The sequence below is a fragment of the Temnothorax longispinosus genome, chromosome 4 (assembly GCF_030848805.1).
Source record: "Temnothorax longispinosus isolate EJ_2023e chromosome 4, Tlon_JGU_v1, whole genome shotgun sequence".
Taxonomy (NCBI): Eukaryota; Metazoa; Arthropoda; class Insecta; order Hymenoptera; family Formicidae; genus Temnothorax; species Temnothorax longispinosus.
Window position 1 is genome coordinate 11,081,812 of NC_092361.1, and position 20,190 is coordinate 11,102,001.

At 40.7% G+C, this 20,190-nt stretch overlaps 1 protein-coding gene and 1 pseudogene across 1 annotated transcript; one reads left to right on the forward strand and one right to left on the reverse strand.

Annotated features, from left to right (window-relative positions):
• The first annotated feature begins 11,748 nt into the window (after nt 1-11,748).
• Nucleotides 11,749-13,976, forward strand: LOC139811709 (uncharacterized). Its single transcript, XM_071776060.1, has 3 exons — nt 11,749-12,164; nt 12,266-12,461; nt 12,575-13,976. The coding sequence occupies exons 1-3, from the start codon at nt 11,960-11,962 to the stop codon at nt 13,347-13,349; spliced, it is 1,176 nt and encodes a 391-aa protein (XP_071632161.1). The 5' UTR covers nt 11,749-11,959; the 3' UTR covers nt 13,350-13,976.
• A 559-nt stretch (nt 13,977-14,535) lies between these two features.
• On the reverse strand, nt 14,536-16,204 carry LOC139811949 (uncharacterized; annotated as a pseudogene).
• Between the last annotated feature and the right edge of the window lie 3,986 nt (nt 16,205-20,190).

The window sequence follows — 20,190 nt, forward strand, 5'->3', positions numbered from 1 at the left end:
CCACTCAAATACAGAAACCTGTTTTTGTCGCGTGGTCCCTTCTTCCAGCTTGATGGCCGCCGTGTTCTACGCCGCGGACGTGTTCAAGGCCGTCAGCCACGCCCTGTTTTTGCGGTGCGCAATATACGGATATTCGGAAATGAATTTTATCGGGATTGCGATTGAATCACTTTTGTTTTTAAGATAAACAAATAACAATTTATTGTATCTCTCGTTACAACAATCTCCCTGACCGGACATTAATATCCGTTCGTCGGTGTATACTTCTAAACGTTGACTTACACGAAGGAAATTATCCCGAATCGCGTATACAGTCGTTCTGAATCACACTAATAACGCTAGCGGTCAACAGGTTAAGCCACGTCGGTTTCGAATTGTCGCGTGATAACCGTTGCTACCACTTCGAAGTTTCGCGACGAATTGTCCTCGAGGAACGGGTCGAGCATCCCCACTTTGAGGCAACGCATGCGCCGGTAGGCGTATCGAGGCGCGAAGCCATTTGATTGGTTAGTCGTACCGGAGAGTGTAAAGTGGTACGACTCCTTCGACACTTTTGGTGTAACCGGCGCGCCGAGTCGTTTTTCCTGCACTCGACATCTACACCTTCGGGAGGTGCTTCCCTCCAAAGTGCAATGTCGCGAGTTGGCTATCATCGTGGCGTGAACCAATCGCGTCGCTGCACCGCGACGATTTGCGTTGGCGAATCAAGAGTCACTCGAACGGTATCGAGTGACCCGGAAGAAGTCACATTGACGAATCCACGCGAAGCTAGGTAAGTACGTGCGGCTATTTGATCCGCTATTAATTATCTTTTTTTCCTTTACAGGTACCCAGGTTCATCGAAGGAATCGTCTCACTGGAGCATCAGCGATGCAAAAGCGTACACCTCTTTGATGTAATTACGGTAAGTATATAATATAAAAATCGCGTCGACTTGATTCTATCGCGCGCATGTAAACGTAATAATAATTGAACTTATAATCAACATGGAATATCAAAATGCTATCAAAATCATGAAAATAAAGTCAATTTGGCCGAAAGCCTGACAAAAGTGTAGAGAGAACACTAAAGTGTAAAAAAGTGTAAATTAGTAAGTATAAAAGTAACATAATATGCGTGGAAATATAAATCTTAGCCTGAAATAATTTTATTTTGGCCGTTCTTTCTTCAGTTCGGTATAATTATCAAAGCTATGCTGAATATATAAATATTTCACCCTAAGGCGTACAAAGGTGTATGTAAAAAAGTGTAGAGCTTACGCTGGCTCGTTTCGCATGCTTATATCTAAGTTGTGAGTGTATCAAGTGTAAAGGGTATTGCACCCTTCTCATCCGTTTGTCTCGTAAGTATGTTTGTCACGTGTAAGTGTAAAAGGTGTAACGTACAAGGTGTAAGTGATTCATTCCCCCGCGGGATCCTCTGGGTTGTTCAAAATAATGATATAGAGTGTAAAGAGGATAAAAAGTGTACATATTACGTTTGGATCGGGGAAATTGAGAATCATAGGCATGAATATTATTATTGAAACTATTACGTATTCTGTAAACTTCATTTTGTGTAATCTTTATTATGGAATGTATCTCGGTTCTGAACTCGCTTTATGCGAATGTACTAGCAATAATATTATGTAAAAACATTATTATAAAAGAACAACATGGATTTGTATTGGGACGCTCGACAACGACAAATCTTGTTAATTATTACGATTTTTTAACTTCTGCTGTTGAGAATGGATCCCAGGTTGACTCAGTTTATACCGATTTTAAAAAAGCCTTTGACTCAGTTAATCATACAATATTAATGTGTAAACTTCGATCTTTAAGGTTCGGAGGTTCTCTTTTGCGTTGGATATCCTGCTTCCTATCAAACAGGTCTCAAGTCATAAAATTTAATAATAGCTTCTTTAGAAACATAAATGTTTTGTCTGGAGTGCCGCAGGGCTCACATCTTGGCCCTCTTTTATTTGTTTTATTTATTAATGACATAGCTGCTTGTATTAAATTCTGCTTCTTCTTATTGTATGCTGATGACCTTAAATTATACCGTCGGATTAATGGACCTGCTGATGCGCTTTTATTACAACATGACTTATTCGAACTTGAGGTCTGGTGTAGGAGGAACTGTCTTCGGCTTAACGTCTCTAAATGTTTTGTCATTCATTTTACTCATAGACGTAACTCATATTTATATAACTATACTCTTGATGGTTTACCTCTCTCAGCAGTGCGCGAAGCTCGAGATCTCGGAGTCTTATTCAGCGCGGACTTATCATTCAATACACATATACAATCAATAGTTTCATCTGCTTATAGAACGCTTGGATTCATCCTCCGATGGGGTAGATTTTTTAAGAATATAACCATTTTAAAATTATTATACTGTACGTTAGTTCGCCCCAAGTTGGAGTACTGTTCCATAGTTTGGTCTCCGTATTTTAAATGCCATCAGTTATTGATTGAACGTGTGCAGCACAAATTCCTGCGTATGGCTGCTTATCGGTTAGGTAAACCCATGTCAATTACTTGCCATGACTACTGCACTATATTAGATAGATTAAATCTGCTATCGTTAGAAAGTAGGAGACTAACCTTTGACCTTACATTTATTTTTATGCTTTTCAATCACTCCACTGATTGTCCGGATTTGTTGGAACGTATCTATTTTAACATCCCGACTAGAGAATTAAGACAGTACTCCATCTTCCACCTTGGGTATCACCGTACTTTGTATAGCGCAAATTCTTGTGTAAATAGGCTAATAATATCTGCAAGTAATTTTTCCAATAGGGTTGACTTTTTTGGTGGCTCTGTATCAGCTTTTAAACAACTTTCTCGTCTACTCTTGTAACCTGAATGTTCTCCATATTATGTTGTAAAATTTTAATTTTATTTTATTGTTCTTGTTTTTTTTTCTCTTTGTACGCTAAAGAGTTATTACCCGTTAATAAAGTTTATTATTATTATTATTAATATGCAAACAACTGATATGGCAAATACTATAAATATAAATGCCAAAACTATTATGCGAAATTTATCTGAATCCATTGTGGATTCGTCACTCATGCAAATGAGGTAAATATAATGTGTAAATGACAGGTAGGTCGTGTATATTAGTCTTTATTCGTGTCTCAGTGTTTTTCGGTGTAATGAGTGTAAGTGTGCTGTACTTATAAAATATATGTAACGCGCTGGCACTTGGCCTCGACGCTATCCACGTGTGGATACTTAAAATTATCAAAATAAAAATTGAACTAATACGTATTGCACTTCGCGTGCTCGAACGTGGTTCGCGTGTAAAACTAACTCAATAGAAAAAATCAATAAAAAATCTCAAATGACTCGATGTCTATAACCTTGCGGTCTACGCTTAAAAGCTCTATATCAAAGAAAGAAAATGTGAATGCCACAAAATAAAAACATAAATATTTAAAACCAACATGCAAGTACGTTTCGTGTTTCTGGCGTTCACAACTGTGTGTACTGCTGCGAGCATGGCACATCAGTCGTTTCCATTGGCTGGCTCTCGTCCTCGGGTATCGTCTCCAGCTGCACCATCTCCTCCGTAGAGAAGAGTTGTGACCCGGGCGATGTCGTCTCCACAATGGGCGTTACGCCCCCAGCCATCAGCCTCCTCACCTCTGCGTCTGCGAGCTGCTCGTAGCTCACCGACTCTGTGTTGTCCCCCTGGATGTGGGTCAAACTCTCCTGAGTCTCGTCTGGCTGTCGTCGTGCCTCGTTGGGTTGCACCTTCTGCACCCTCTGCTCTCGACTGGCGTTATCAGGGTCGTGGAACATGGTAACGTCTCCACGGATGACTCCCGACTCGTCTGGGAAACGGGCACGTTAGCGTACGGTCCCAAGGTACGATATATTCTCTTAACCTACGTTTGAATGGTTCAATTTTTTCGCATTGCTTAATTTCTAACGGTAGAGCGTTATACATATTCAAACCTTCATAAAATAGACTTTTCTGTGCGCTTCTCGTCTTGCGATATTGAATTCTAATATTCTCAGCCTGCCTCGTTTGCCGTCCACTCACATCTCCTACTATTTCTATTCTATTACTTAAATGTTTTGGCATTATGCCTCTTACTATCTTAAAAATAAAAATACATACATTGTACATTAGCCTCTGTCTTACATTCATAAACTTAAGGGTTTGCAGCATCAATTCTACCTTTGTATATCGCGAGCATTGCAGTATGACTCTCATGGCACAATTTTGTGCCACTTGCAGTCGATTCAGTTGTGTTTCACCCATGCCTACTAACATCGTTGCGCAATATTCAAACTGAGGCGCTATGATAAACTTATACACAGTACATCGAGTGTACACCGATATATTATTTCCTATTCTATTCAGAAAACTCACTTTTTTCCCTATTTTCTTTAACATATAATCACAGTGATTCTCCCAACGGAGTTTACTATCGATCATTACACCCAGATGTTTCGTTATCTCGACACGCTCAATTATAGTTCTATCCAAACTTTAAGAGAGAGGGAGAGGGAGAGAGAGAGAGAGAGGGAGAGAGAGGGAAGGAGAGAGAGAGAGAGAAAGAGAGGGAGAGAGAGAGAGAGGGAGAGGGAGAGAGAGAGAGAGAGGGAGAGGGAGAGAGAGAGAAGGAAAGAGATGATTAATCTTTATTAGTTTTCTCGGCTACTTATATACATAAAATATACAGCACATTACAATCTCGCAACAGTGTAACATAATCTTTCAACATTCTCTTAAATTTATCTATTCTATCACATTGCTTTACCTCTGTAGGTAAATCATTATACATTTTAATACCGTTATAAAAAACACTCCTTTGTGCCTGACACGTTTTTCGCAACTGTACAGTTATATTACCCTTTTGTCTCGTTTCCCTCTGATTACTTTCACCTACTAAATCTATATAGCCTATTTTTCAACATATGTGGTAGATAACCTTCTAATATCTTAAACATAAATATACATGTATTATAATATATTCTCTGTCTTATTGACATATATTGCAAGGCTTCCAGCATATGTTCCACTCTGGTATTCCTTTTACACTGCAAAACTACTCGCATAGCTCTGTTCTGCGCCACTTGTAGTTTTTTAATTTGCGTCTCGCCCATCCCCACAATCACTGTTGCACAATATTCAAAATGCGGTGCAATAATCGCCTTATACACTATTTGTCTACTGTACGGTGTCAAGTAGTGACCTATTCTATTCAAAAAGCTAGTTTTCTTCCCTATCTTTTTTAACACTGTTCCGACCCGCGGTCGGAATAGGGCGCCTGGAGCACGGCAGCCCGTTCCACGCTCCCTCGCCGCGTGGGGCGAGAGACTCCGCCCCACCCCGCGCCGTGAGCGCAAGTGACGCACGGTGCCGCGGGGCGGCTGACTTTCGCGAGTTCAATTATCCACGCGAAGGAAATATAAGGGCCAGCTGTCAAGTGACGGCATTCTCTCTTGCCAGAGTACTCCCCCGTGATACATATCGGGTATCGAGAAACTAGCAATCGAGCGTACCTTTTCTCCCCCTGTGATTTCTCATATTGGGTGTTGAGAATATAATAATCGGTGTGAATCCCGCTTCAATCTGGAGCGTGCTGAATCCACCGGCTCTTCGGAGCTAAAATCCAGAGTCGACCTACGTCAACTCCTGTCGAACCCTTTTGAGGTTGCCTCCCCCACCCGTCGAAAGCCACAAATTCGATCTGCGGTGGTCGCGGTCAGAGGCCCCTCCACACGAGGCTCCAGTCACGGCAAACGACGCCATCGACCAAGGAGACGATTCAGGAGGACCACTTGTTCCAGAGGGCCACCGCCGCTGACCGGGAAACCTGCGCCTCCATCTCAGCCAAGGTGGCTGCTCTCCCTTGTGAGCTTTCCCGACTCACACAGGAAATTCACTCGCCCAGCAGGGCTGAGCCTCGTCCCGGGCGACCCACGGGCATCGAAACCGCTACCTCCGGGCTCGTGGAGATCTGTCGGCACACAGACCGAGTCGAGCACGGAGCTGCTGAACAACACTTCGCCCCTGCCCTCCATAGTGATCCCGGAGTTACCCTTGGACCGGCCCCCCAGAATTCCGGTGAAAGAGAACGATCTGAACAACAATCAGATCGTCAGGCCAATCGAAACCAAACAAGGGCCAACCTTAAAACTCAAATGTAGCATTCCGTTAAACCGCATTAAGTAAATCACGAGAGACAAATGCAAAGTTACGTTGTACCTGAAGGAGTAATAAAGACTGTAATTATGTTACATGATTCGAATCATTGACTTATCCACTCAAACTTCCTGCAATAAACTTTCCTGCCTACCTCGAAACAAACATATAATCACAATGTTCAGCAAAAGTGAGCTTACTGTCAATCATTACACCTAAATATTTTATTACTTTCATATATTTTGTTTTTTCTGCATTTAGCTTTAACTTATTTAGGTTCATCCATTCTTCTATTTTGTAACGGCCTAACTTTATCGTCGAACGCGAGCTAGTTCGCCGGATCAGGAGTTTGACTGAAAGGCCCAGAGGCAATAATCAATCGTAAGGTACAATAGAAAGCTTTATTCAATTCGATAATTACAGACCATGCGTAACGCGAGTTGATAGCTGGACGCGGTATTTACATAAATCGGTAGCGCATGTGCACTCGGCGCGGTGTACGAGGTAACAACGGACGCGGTTTTACAGCAGGGCGCGGGAATTACATAAATCGGTAGTGCCTGTGCACTCGGCGCGGTATACTAGATAACGAGGGGGCGCGGTTTTACAGCTGGACGCGGTATTTACATAGATCGGTAGTGCATGTGCACTCGACGCGGTGTGCGAGATAATAATGGCCGCGGCTTTACAGCAGGACGCGGGAATTACATAAATCGGTAGTGCCTGTGCACTCGGCGCGGTATACGAGAGAACGAGCGGACGCGGTTGTACAGCTGGAAGCGGTATTTACATAGATCGGTGGTGCATGTGCACTCGGCGCGGTATACGAGATAATAACGGAACGCGACTTTACAGAGAATAGTGAAACGCGGTATATTACAATGATCGGTGTTGCCCGTACATTCGGATGGTAAAACGAAGGCGGGCTTACGATACTCGAGGGACGCGGTGTTTTACCGGGGTGCGTGTACACCTGCTGCTGTATACCGGCAAGGCTGAGACCGTGGGCGGGAACGCGCTATGTGCAACGGAGGATTGCGGGACCCCGGGGTTACGGTCGCGAGAACCCTCGCTACGAGGCCGAGCACGCTCGACCTCGCTGTGCCGTGGCCGTCGGGAGTAAGTGCGATGGAGTTCGGGGACACCTGAGAACGCTCAGTCGGGGCTCATACTCTGGACCTCGTTTTGTGTGTCGCCTTGGGATCTGGAGGGTAGGCTTCGTCAGGAGCAGTGGAATTTCGTGATAGAGACGAAGTGCCGTCTCGCCGAGCGCGCCGGCTTATATATCGCTCGGCGCGGCGAGTTTGGCAGGAGGGAGGCCGATCGTCAGGCGAATCGCGCGGTGGTGGGAGCGGCGCGATCCCGCGCGCTCGTCTTCGGCGGGGATCGGCTCCCGTCGGCGCTCGTCGGCGTCGTGCGGGAAGGCACCGGTGCGGCGGGTTCCTTGCGCACACGGTGCGTTTCGAACGTTTAAAAAGATGTGGGCGCACCGCGCCCTGTCCTCGCCCGACGGATGATCGGTCGGGCGGCATCCGGCGGGTGGTGGCCGGGAACGATGCCTTAGCGTAAGGGACGCATCGTTACAATCTTATAAAATACATCATTCATCTTTCTATTAAGTTCCTCACTGGATTCTCCTATTACATAGATCAACGTATCATTTGCAAACAATTTCACATTACTACTCATCGGACATGCGTTAATTATATCATCAATATATAATATAAAAAGCAACGGATCTAACACCGACCGCTGCGGAACACCATGACCATGGTCTATTACCATTGGTTTGGAAAACTGACCATTGAATCTGACTTTTTGTGTTCTGTTATTTAAATATGACTTTAACCAATCCCAGACCTTACCCTTTATCCCAATCTGATACAATTTATCTAATAACCTCCTTCTATCTACAGTCTCAAACGCTTTTTTTAAATCCATAAATATTACTTCCACCATTTTTCCTTCAGCCATCTTCAATTTCCATTCATCTACTGTTCCTTGTATTGCCGTCTCACATGAGTATGATTTTCTAAATCCAGATTGGTGCTCCGTGAGCACATTATTTGCCTCTAGATATTTTTCTATTTGATCTTTAACCACTAATTCTAAAACCTTCTCATATACTGGCAGAACGTTAATCGGCCTATAATCACTAGCTTTTCTCGGTTTTTTAATTTTAGGAATTGGAATTATTGAGACGTTTTCCAGCCATCTGGACATACACCCATATCCAGTGACTTATTTATTATATCCGTAAATTCATTTTTAATTTCACAAAAAGCTGCTTTTAACACGTCAACACTTATTCCTTCCTCAGTCCCTTTCTTAGCCGGAAGATTCATCACAATTCTTTCCAATTCACTCGCATTAATAGGATCAAAGTATTCTAGTACTTCTTTATTTTCAACACCATATATTGTTCTCCTATTACTCCTTTGATCATCTACTTGCTTAATACTATTTATAGTGTTACCAATACTACTAATATAATATTCATTGAACTTGTCTGCCATATTTATTCCTTCATTAGTGATAACACCTTCAAAATCTATCTTATCAGCAGTTTTTACATCCATAACTTCACCTTTCAATATTTTTTTAAATGTCTTCCACATTCTGTTTGAATCTGACTTATTGTCATCAATCATATTTTCATAATATTGCCTTTTCCTATCTTTTATAAGTTTAACGACTTTGTTTCTTTCAATTTTATACCGCCGCCAGAGAGGGAGAGAGAGAGAGAGAGAGAGGGAGAGAGAGGGGAGAGAGAGAGAGAGAATTTTTTGAAGAAATCGGTAACCGCTTCCCCGATTCTCGTCAAAGTAAATCGGTTACCCCTTCAACGATCTTCGCCAAATTCAATACCAACTTTCCTTTAATGATGATATATAAGAATACATGTATAACTTATACTTTATTTAAGCTATTTAAGCATAAATCGGTATCCTTTTTACCCTACTTTTTTAGAAAACAAAGCTAAATCTTTAAAAAAAATTTGGATGAGATGAAATTTTAGTAAACGCAGCCTTAAATTTTGAAACAGAACAGGACGTATTAAAAATATTTTAAAGGAAGAAAATTAAAATATAGAACTTAGCGATAAAAATAATAAAGAGGATTTATTATTTAAAAAGTATAAGTTATATATGTAATCTTATATATCATCATTAAAGAAGGTTAGGTATTGAATTTTCTGATGATCTGAAAAGAGGTTACCGATATCTGCATTTAATCTGCAATTAAAACTATAAAAATTTTGTTAATATAATAAATAAAATGTGCAAATTAGTAATTTTTCAATGATTGACGCCAAATTTAATATACTACAGAATCCTCCTAGTGTTAAGTATAAATTTCTTGCAGAAATCGGTAACCCCTTTTCCGATTCTTGCCAAAGTAAATCGGTTAATAAAATTTTCTTATAAAATTATTAAATATCGGTTACCCCTTCAACGATCTTAGCCAAATTCAATACCAACTTTCCCTTAATGATGATATATAAGAATACATGTATAACTTATACTCTATTTAAGCATAAATTGTTCTAAAAAACAAAGCTAAATCTTTTGCACACATGCATGTATGTACGCATTTACACGCATTAACCTCTATTTACACGCATAAACACACACACACACACACACACACACACACACACTCTCTCTCTCTCTCTCTCTCTCTCTCTCTCTCATTCGCTCATGCTAAATTTATGTTTGAAAAAATCAAACAGGCACAGTAACAACTGTGCCGCAAACACGTAGAACTACGTCTACTGCACAGTATGGGCACAGCAACAACTGTGCCGCAAGCAACACGTAGGACTACGTCAACTGTCACTGATGATGATTGACGTGATTAAGGAAGGTTGCGACGCTATTTCTCTATATTATTTTCCCCGGGCCGTGAGGCGGGACTGAATCGCGTAGCAAATCTATGATCGGGTGGCAGAGCGGATCTCGAAAGCGATACGAAACTACTTTGGGCGCCAGGTGTGGATACGGCCACACCACCGTTTACTCTAACCCGCGAAAAGTACTCTACATGAACTCTACATAGATCCGAAACAAACTCTCATTATCGATATAACTCTTAATTCATATGTCAAGATACACCCGCTCTGACCGATCGCAACGACTGCTCAGGATTTTCGGTAGAGGGTCGTGGTTCTTACATAGGCCGAATGCGGAGGGGTTTGACCGTGGTGAGGCGAAAACAAACACAAAAGAAAGTACTCAAGTAACATGTAAATCAGAATATAATATAAGAGAAAGCTTGATAATTGCGTTACAACTTGTAGGACACGAGCGAAGTATTCGCCGCGATCAATCCATACCCGCCAGGAATAATCTACGCGATGAACTATGCGAAAAGTAATAATATACGCCGATGAAATAATGCACGCAAGGAATAATCTACGCGATAAAATACTCGAAAAGTAATAATACACGCCGACGAAATAATACACGCAATCACAATAATCCACTCTAGGGGATGACGAAATCATACACGCGGTGAACTACGCAGAACGCAGTAATAAAGCTTAACGGGAGCGCGAAAACTAATATTAAATCATATACGAAATGCAATAATATAGGCTAACGAACGGAATAATACCCGCAAACGAAAGGATACACGCAATCGTAACTAACGAAAGAGTACACGCAATATAAGGGGTACGATTCTTCTCGCTCCTCGGTCCACTCCGCGAGCGCGTAATACTTCCGCACGATACACTTCGGGGCGCGTGATATCTCCACCCGAAGGGACGCAACTCTAAGACTAACGAAAACGCGAAACTGTAAATGGAATAATCTGAAATGCACACCCCCGACTCGTTACTCCGCCGCCTCACACTCGAAGCACCGGGCGCGGTAATTAACGGGTCTACGTGCCGATACGCCCCAGAATGCATGCCCGGACGAGATTCACGCCACCGTGGACGCGAGGCTTACGATTAACGAAACACTAAGACTACCGGAAACGCAAAATAAACCCCCGGATTAACGGAAGCGCGAAAACTAATCCTAGGGTGACTGTTGAGCCGATCCGCATAATCACCTAACACTCGCAAGGATCGTGACGCGTGGCAAGGCCGCCACGTCGTACGCCGACACGCTATCACACGCAATCATACACCGGATTGTCGAGTCGAGCGGAAAAGGACCCCCCTTTTACTCTATTCACGGGGTAGCAGCGGGCGGGATATGTCAGACCCGTAAAAATGACCTAAGCAATAATCCCGAGGGATTCACGACATTAGTGCGTAGGTCGGGAAGCGATCCTACGCACATCTCCAAATACGAAATACGATACGTGAAACGGTACTCGACGTTCCGCCCCGCTGGCCCCGTTACCTTACTTTCGGGATTGCAGGTCGTTTACAACACTCTCGTGGTCCTCGATCCTTCCTTCTTAGTGGGCTTGTAGGGCCGCCGCCCTCGCTTAATACACCCTCAGGACTCCTCGCCGGACGTCCACGCACGCTCGAGATCGGCCCAACAGTGACTACGTTTACACGGGCCGATTTAAGCCAAAGTTATAACATCGATGTTATAACTACTGACGTTAGATGCCGTGTAAACGCTCTTTTACGACGAAGTTATTACATCGATGTAGTAACTCAAAGTCGGTTGATGAAGAGGCTTAGGGTTACTACATCGACGTAAGAAGGACGTGTAAACGGTCGCACTGTAACGATGACGATAATGCCAACCGTAAAAATTAAGCATTCTGCGAACTCTCAATTATTTGCAGAGTACGTGATTCTATATAGTACAGAATACAGAAAGCAAAGAAAGTGAAAGAAATGGAAACCAAAAAGCGTAAAAGTTGGGAAACCGAGGAAACTCGATATTTTCTCAAATTAATGAGAGAACGGCAAATCATGAAAAGTTTAGATGGAAAAAGATTTCGGGCGGATGACATTTTCAAATATTTAGAATCGCCCATGAACGAAAGAAGTTATAATAAAACGTCAAAGCAAATGCAGACTAGATTTAGAACTCTGAGGCGTAAGTAAAAATATATTTTATGAGAAGTAAATATATGTAACGCAGTTGATAATGCTTTTGATTTATTAAACGATAATTTCATATTGTAACATTATTTCCAGTTCAATATAATAAAATCCGAAGACAAATGGGAAAAAGTGGATCTGGCAACTGCATGTCCTCATTTCCGTATGCCGAAGAAATGAGCCAACTTTTGAATTTCCGTCCTATTGCTATAGGGGATGTTGTAGACAGCACACCGCCATCACAAGATTTCTCTGGCAATGAGAGTAATGACACTAATGACAATAGTTGTAAGTGATTTTGTTACATACGTAATTTTATGAAGTGTAGTACGTAAGAACCTAATGAGAGCATATATATAAGATAATATGAAAAAACTATCCTATACTAAATTATTCAAGCGACAGGACCTATGAAGATGAACCAGATCCACGAGACGGTGCAATTCCAGGATGTTCGTCGATATCAGACAGTAATTTGACAACAGTAGACTGCCTGTCACAAGAAAATTCGTCAAGCAAATTGAATACCGCGGCTCCAAGTAGGGTTAAGAGCGCTGTTCCTGCAAAAAGACGTAAAGTGAGCAGATCAAATGAAGCTATCACTTTAAGATACGCGGACAAATTAAAAGAAAATTATGAAGAAATTCAAAGCAAGATTATGACAGAGAATCGATGTTTTATTGAACGGTTAATGAAATCTGAACAAAAGTTAGAAAAAGAAATAATTAACGATATGCTGGAAGGCCAAAAGAGTATATTGAAAAAAACAACTAATCAATTAATAACTGGCTTGCAAAATATTTTCGCTCCTAAAGTCCTGTCTCAGCAGTCGACATTTTCAGTTCCTACAGTGAACCCAATCGCTCAAAGTCCTTTTGTAATCTCTCCAGTTCATTATTCCTCTCAATTTTCACCATCTAATCTTGATTCGCAAGCTTTTCGTTCTTCTACAAGTTCTTTTCCTAAAGTATTATTAAATTTAAAAAGTCCCGCTCCGGAGAAAGCCACAGCTGCAAGTGTCCAACAAAGTATTACTGTAAAGAAATATTCACAAGCTGAAAAGTCTAGTCCCGCTCAATCATTACTCAACGTAACGTTGCAAAACTTGCAGAATTTAAAATGTTTGGGTACTCAGGATTCATTACAATTTCAAGATACTCAGAACTCTGATAAAATTTAAAAATTGTTTAGTGTCATCAAACTTTATTTGCACTTTAATTTTTTTTAAGTTTATTTGTATCGTAAACAAAGTGCAATTATTAACCCTAATCCCTCCAACCATGCACGTTTGTGTCCCACGTGTTTCTAACGTCGTTTGTTCCGATCGTTTGTTCCGGAAAACTAACGGCCGTGGGATAATTCCTCCTACCCCTAAAAAAGTTGCCATAATAGGGAAAATCAGGTTCAGAGCTCTAGCTCATTTACTCTCGAAACGGCAAACAGTCAAAATCTCGTTGATTAAATGGCGGAAAAAACGTTGGAGGGATTAGGGTTAATTCAACCTAAGTATTACATTAAATATTAATTTTTAACGTGCAATGAACACATGATATATTTGGTATTTGGGCATTTGATTAAAAGCTAAAAGCTAAAAAAAGTTGAAAGCTAAAATTTTGTTCAAATTTTTAACATTTTTTGATTACTCAAAACAAATATATGAAAACAAATATTAAACAAAAAATAAATAGCATACTACAAAAACTAATGATTACTAAAATATCACAGTATAATACTGTACTAATATTTCATTTATATTTTAAAAGGAATTTAAACGTTTTTTATTTTTTATTGATTCTAGATAATGTTATTGGCGGGACAACCTTTAACATAATATCTGAAAAAATTTTAAAACATCTAAGATAGACTAAATATTAATTATTATTATTATGAAATGTAATATTTTGCTTTTATTTTTCACATTTAATTCAGATTTAATCGCCATTCCCGTATAAACTGAGAATCATATATAATTTTTTTGTGATGGTAAAAATTATTTTGTTACCTACTTATCTTTCTTTTTTGTGATATATTTTATATTAAGTTGTACTGACTATACTCTGTGATTATTATAATAAGTTTACTGATTGTACTCTGTGATTATTATAATAAGTTGTACTGATTGTACTCTGTGATTATTATAATAAGTTGTACTGATTGTACCTGAATGATTACTATAATAAAAATATAATTATAAAATATAATTATTGAAATTAATTTTCTTTAACTATTTTCCAATCGGGGATGGTTTTATGAAAGTTTGCACAAGGGCGGCTCATTCCCACACGACTAAATACCGATAACATATATAAAGAAACATTGTACATTTTTTTAATAAATACTTTATTATATTATAATTTGTGCTATAAGACAAACAGCGAAAAAATAACTCATGAAGAGTACAGGTTATTTTTATATTATATATTGTTTATGTTACAAATGTTCTTCGGAGTTCAAAATTTTCAGCCAAATAATTTTTTAGGGTATCCCTTAGCTGACTGGCAATAAAGTTATCCAAGTTATGAGTTCTTGTTGGTTCTGGTTGCTGAATTTCGACTTGTACGTCCGTTACTGCATGCTCCCAAGCAGGTAAAAATGTTTCTTTTCGAGTCTCGACTATGTTATGTAAAATGCAGACGGCTGATATTATATTTGGTACATAAGTATAGTGTACGTCAATTCGTTTAAGTACTCGTCGCTAACGAGCTTTCAGTCTTCCAAAAGCTATTTCAACACATACGCGGGCAGAATTTAGATATACATTAAAGGATTCTTCCTCAGGAGTGAGACGAGCACTCTTAGTGTATCCTTTGATGAGCCATTCCAGTAACGGATAAGCAGGATCTCCTATTATAAGATAAGGCACTGACACATTTAATACCGTTTTCGTTCCCTAAAATATAAGTTTTACGTAAATTTGCGGAAATTATATAATATCAACTTTAGTAAAGAATGAAACATTTTTTACCAACTTTGGGAATTAATAAATTATAGTTCTTATACAATTTTAAAGTCTGAAAAACTGCAGCATCATGACACGATCCTGGTGAACCACAGTAAATATTACGAAACCTGGAAAATGATGGCGTTAATCAATTATTCTATTAAAGACAAAAACAGTGGAATGAACAAATATGATATACTTGCACATACCTATAGTTATTATCTACAACCGCTTGCAATATCATAGAGGGCCATCCTTTTCGATTAATGTAATCTCTATATCCATTACTAGGAGGAAGAATAGGGATATGCGTCCCATCAATTGCACCAATTAATTGTGGAATATGCGTTTTCTTCACAAAAGCCGCAGCTATTTTATAGCACTCATCATTATCAGGCATGGTTATCCACAAGCTCATTAGTTCTGTGTTAATTGCATCAATTACTCTATGAATACACTTCCACACGGTTGCCTTATGAATTCCAAAATTATTTCCAACTATGCGATATTCACAACAGCTAGATAAGAAATACAGACAAACAGCGACCTGCTTTTCCACTGATACTGGTTCTCGGGTTCCTATCTGGTTTAAACTTGGGGCGAGTGCTTCTCGTAATTGATCGCATAACCAGAGAAAAGTTGCTTTCGTCATCCGAAATGTTTCTAACCAGTCTTCATCCTTAAAATGACCATTAACAATACGATCCCACCAATCAAAACTTCGTTTTTTCATCCATATTTCTCTTTCTCGAGATAATTTTAATATAGGTCCGAGATCAAGCAAATTATTTGGTGGCGTTGTATTCAACAAGTGTTGTAATAGAATTTCTTTCAGACGCCTTCGCCGTTTGATCAAAATTTTTTGGATATGTAATGTACATTGCATGACCATGTTTTCCACAGTTGTCAAGTATACGGCAACAAACGAGCGAACGCTTTCCATGTTCTCCCCAATTGTTTCCAATATTGATAACAATTAACCTAAAATTTTAATTTCTTGTTAGTTATATATTACATTTTACTTGACAAATAAATATTTAATGATTTCCAAATTTATAATGTAACCTAAAAGTCCACTTTGTTTGTTGACTTATTTACATTCTTTCAGATCCTAACCTTACCACAAGCAAGCATCTAATTTTTAGTACTTTATATTGGTACCAATGGAAATCTCACTCGAAAGTTGTTAAGCTATTTCAGCTTGGTGGGAGTAAGATAAGCCTGAACGTGTAAACGCAACTCACGTTAAGTAGGAGTTATAACATCAGCGTTACTAAATCGAAGTTAGAAGCCGTGTAAACGTACTCAGTAACGATCGTGGCGGGCCCGCTTCTCGGCCTCTTACAATTTTGAGGCGCTTCCCCGCGCCGGCGGATGGCGCCACCCGGCCTTCTCGGGCCGCCCGACCGCTTTCTCCTGTAACTAATAGCTAAACGAAAAACATGATAACTCGACGATAAGCGGGTACGCGCGCAATATAAAGGTTTGAGTGGCGAAGACTATGACGTGCACATCGTGCAACGTCACAACTCCACCCCCCCCCGGAAAGGACCGACCCGGTCTTGACCATTCGGCCTACAACCCCCAATCCCGACACTTGTATACGGGCGCTTCCCCCGACTCAACACTTTTACTCTCAATTCATACACTCAATCATACAGTTCATATACAGGACAAGACTCTCGAAACGCGAAAAGGGCCATGAAATTTCGGAGATCTCTAGTCACAATATTCCGAGATCAATTACGTTACGCCGTCGATTCCGCCGACGCAAATTATGAGGATGCGGTTGCCGGGTGCGAGCTCGCTCAAGATGTTCGACTACCCCCTCGTAGACAGGTAGTCTTTTCATGCAGTCTCTTCAGGCGGTCGGACCATCCGCCTACCTCCAGGGTAGTTTCCTCCCAGTCTGATTGTCGACGTCTCACGTACCTGGCCGGGGCCCCTTTACGGCTCAAATTCAAGAAGGCTGGTGATCCTGGTCTTTAGGATGCAATTGACCCTCTCCACTGGGTTCGCCTGAGGGTGGTACGGCGGCACAGTAGTCAGTCGGGCTTCATTTTCGGTGGCCACACCTTTCAGCATCCGATTGGCAACTTCGGTGCCGTTGTCTGCCAGCCGAGATTTAGGTGTTCCCCAACGAATGATCACGGGCTCCTCCGATGCTTCCATTCTTGGTGGCGTTAGTGGTTTGCACCGTTCGACCTTCGATCTATTTGGTAGGTAGGTCTGGCACCATCCTTCCATATACGGGGCTGCTCCCTCGGATTCGGCCCGTCGACGCCTCCAGTACTGGGTCGGGGTCCTTCACTAACTCAGACTCCTTCGGTCGCTCTGCTTCGGCGCGTGGTACGCCACCTCCGGAGACAGGGAGTGCTCGGGTAGAGGTGGGGCGTGAGATTGGTTAGCCGCGAGATGTGCCCTCTCGAACCGAGTGGCCCGCTGCTCCAAGGCGTCGAAACTCTGAAAGTCATTCCGATTGATGGCTAGTTGCCGCCGTGGTAGCAGGTTGCGGTGAGCATAGTGGAGTTGCTCGTCGACTGACCAAGGTGGACTAAGGCGGTCAAACAGGGTAGTCATGCAGGTGAAATAGTCTGCGGTTGACTCGTGTTCACCCTGAGTACGCTTCCTAATCTCCTCTCGCAAGGCAAATTGAAAGTCGGGATCCCCGAACCGGGACCTCCATGCGGACTCGAACCCCGCCCAATCTCTCCACCGAGATCTATTCTGACGGAACCAATGTAGGGCGATTCCGGACAAGAAAAAGGGCAAGCACTTTAGAAGGTCGTCATCGGACACCGGAATCAGGGCACGGCCCTCCTCGATCCGCATCAGGAACGCCTCCGCGTCGTTTCCCCGGGCTCCCGAAAAGCTAAGGGTCCATCGCCTCATGATGTTATAGACATTGAGGACCGAGGCTTCTGCCCGTCGCGGCGCTTCATTACGCGGTCGGACTCCTAACCAGGGGAGATTAGGGGCCGATAAGATCTTCCGGGAAGCCGTGAGAGGATCCAGATTCTCATTGGCTGCTCCCGCGAGATCGTTTCTCTCCTCGCGGGGTGGTGTTCCTCCGAGTCCTTCTCTCATGGTACGCTCGTAGCGGGCTAGACGCTTACGTAGGGTCGGCACGATCCCATCCGTAGTCAGGCCTCTCTTTACCAGGTGCTCGTGTAGCTGTTCTAGGGAGAGCTCCTCAATCCAACTCTCTGGATCGACCTCGGGATTCATCGTGAAAGCTCACCCGGTATGCAAAAGCAAAATATGATTCGTGGCTCCGACCAGCCACGACTCACGTGATCGTCTTAACCGCCCCCCACAACACCGAAGACTCGAAAACGTAAACAACGCGCGGACTCAAACCGTCGAGCTAAGCGCTCGAATTCCTTTTACAAATAACCCACCCGAAATTTCATGGTCACTGACAATTTACAGCGGCGAGCGTTTCGCTTCCAGCCTCGCAAGATATATCATACAGTCACACAAATTAATATATAATCCAATCAGGTTATCACCAGAATCAATACACGCCATATATCGACAAAAGTACATTAGGTAGGTTGCGCATATCTAGATAACTTCCCTTCGTACGGGGGACCAACGTTTGAAGATAAAATATTTGCAAAAGTTGCAAAAAGTAGCAGTAGTATTTTATATAGTGCTTAAAATATGTACTACAAAGAATCTAATTATAGTTTGATCTTTTTGGATGAAGCCGGATGAAGCTTTTTCTACTCAATAATGTATACTAATTACACAATAAAAAGTAATAGTTACTTTTCATTAAATTTCTTTAAACATACAAGAATTAAAATAAAACATAACGTAAACTAAAAAAACGTAATTTAACCTTTTAACGAACACAAAAATATTACAATTTAATTGCAATAATATACTTTTATAATTATGTAAAGACACAATATAATTTTCCAATAACTAGTTGCTCTGAGAAACTGTTATTATGGGCTTTGTTATAACACTATCAGAATATTTTACCGGTCTTAATATGGTATAATTTGCATTATACAAGTATAAATAATACTATACTGTTATTTGATTTATTTAAAAATATTGATTTATTTCCAGTTTTATCCAGCTAAATTTGCATTTCATCCCACTGGGCGTCATAAAAATTATTGATAGATCTCTTTGGAGGACGACCAGAACTCCAGCCAGAACTCTCGTAAAATATTTTTTTAATTTTAGGGGTGGCACTTTAAAGGGCTGTAATTTTCGAAATATTAGTCGTAGCGCTATAAAACCTATAGAGAACTCTAGAACTCATCGAAATCTATCTGGAACTACCATAAAAAATTCATTTTTTTTTAAATGGGGGGCGCCTTGAAGTTAGCCCCCCATTTTTAAAATGTTGTTTTTATCACTTTAAATAACGGAACTCTTTTTAAAAACTATAGAGAACTCTAGAATTCTTGCTGGGAAATCCAGAACTCTAATAAATTTTTTCAAATTTTGAAAAGGGGGGGCCAACTTTACAGACATTCAATTCGGCCATCCGTAACCGTAACCGGCCGAATCGAGCAACGCGATTGGTCGAAACCTTACTGTTACTGTTACGGAAAAATGTGTGTGGAGGACTTTATTGTTAGTCTCAGGAACGTGCATATCTACAAATGTAATAGGAAAATACTCGTCTAATAGCACCGCAAAAGTTTTTATTAAAATTTCATATTTTAAAATTTTAATATTTTATATTGTAATAATAATAATTTTATATTGTTAATTAAAGTAATATCTTTATTTATTGTATTATTAACTGCTATTATTCGTGTTATTATTAATTAAATTTTCTATAACAAAAATATCTTTGTAACATTTTATTCAAAGCTTTTAACACGCTGTTGCAATTATATCAATTTATGTAAAATCATATGTCATTATTTATTTTTGCGGTATATATTAAAATAACATAATTGATTAGCTAAAAAACACACTTACTGTAGACATATATAATTATAGTATTATACGAGTATTGTCCTACATTTGTGATACGCACATTCCTGACACTAACAAAATAAGTGCTGCACTCCTTACTTTACGAACGTCTATTGACATGTTGTTAACG

Bases quoted from the DNA above. Each gene is read 5' to 3' on its own strand.
- LOC139811709 (XM_071776060.1), top strand. From the start codon at position 11,960: ATGGAAACCAAAAAGCGTAAAAGTTGGGAAACCGAGGAAACTCGATAT. The intron at 12,165-12,265 runs GTAAGTAAAAAT...CATTATTTCCAG, and splicing joins TAGATTTAGAACTCTGAGGC to TTCAATATAATAAAATCCGA. The intron at 12,462-12,574 runs GTGATTTTGTTA...TTCAAGCGACAG, and splicing joins ACTAATGACAATAGTTGTAA to GACCTATGAAGATGAACCAG.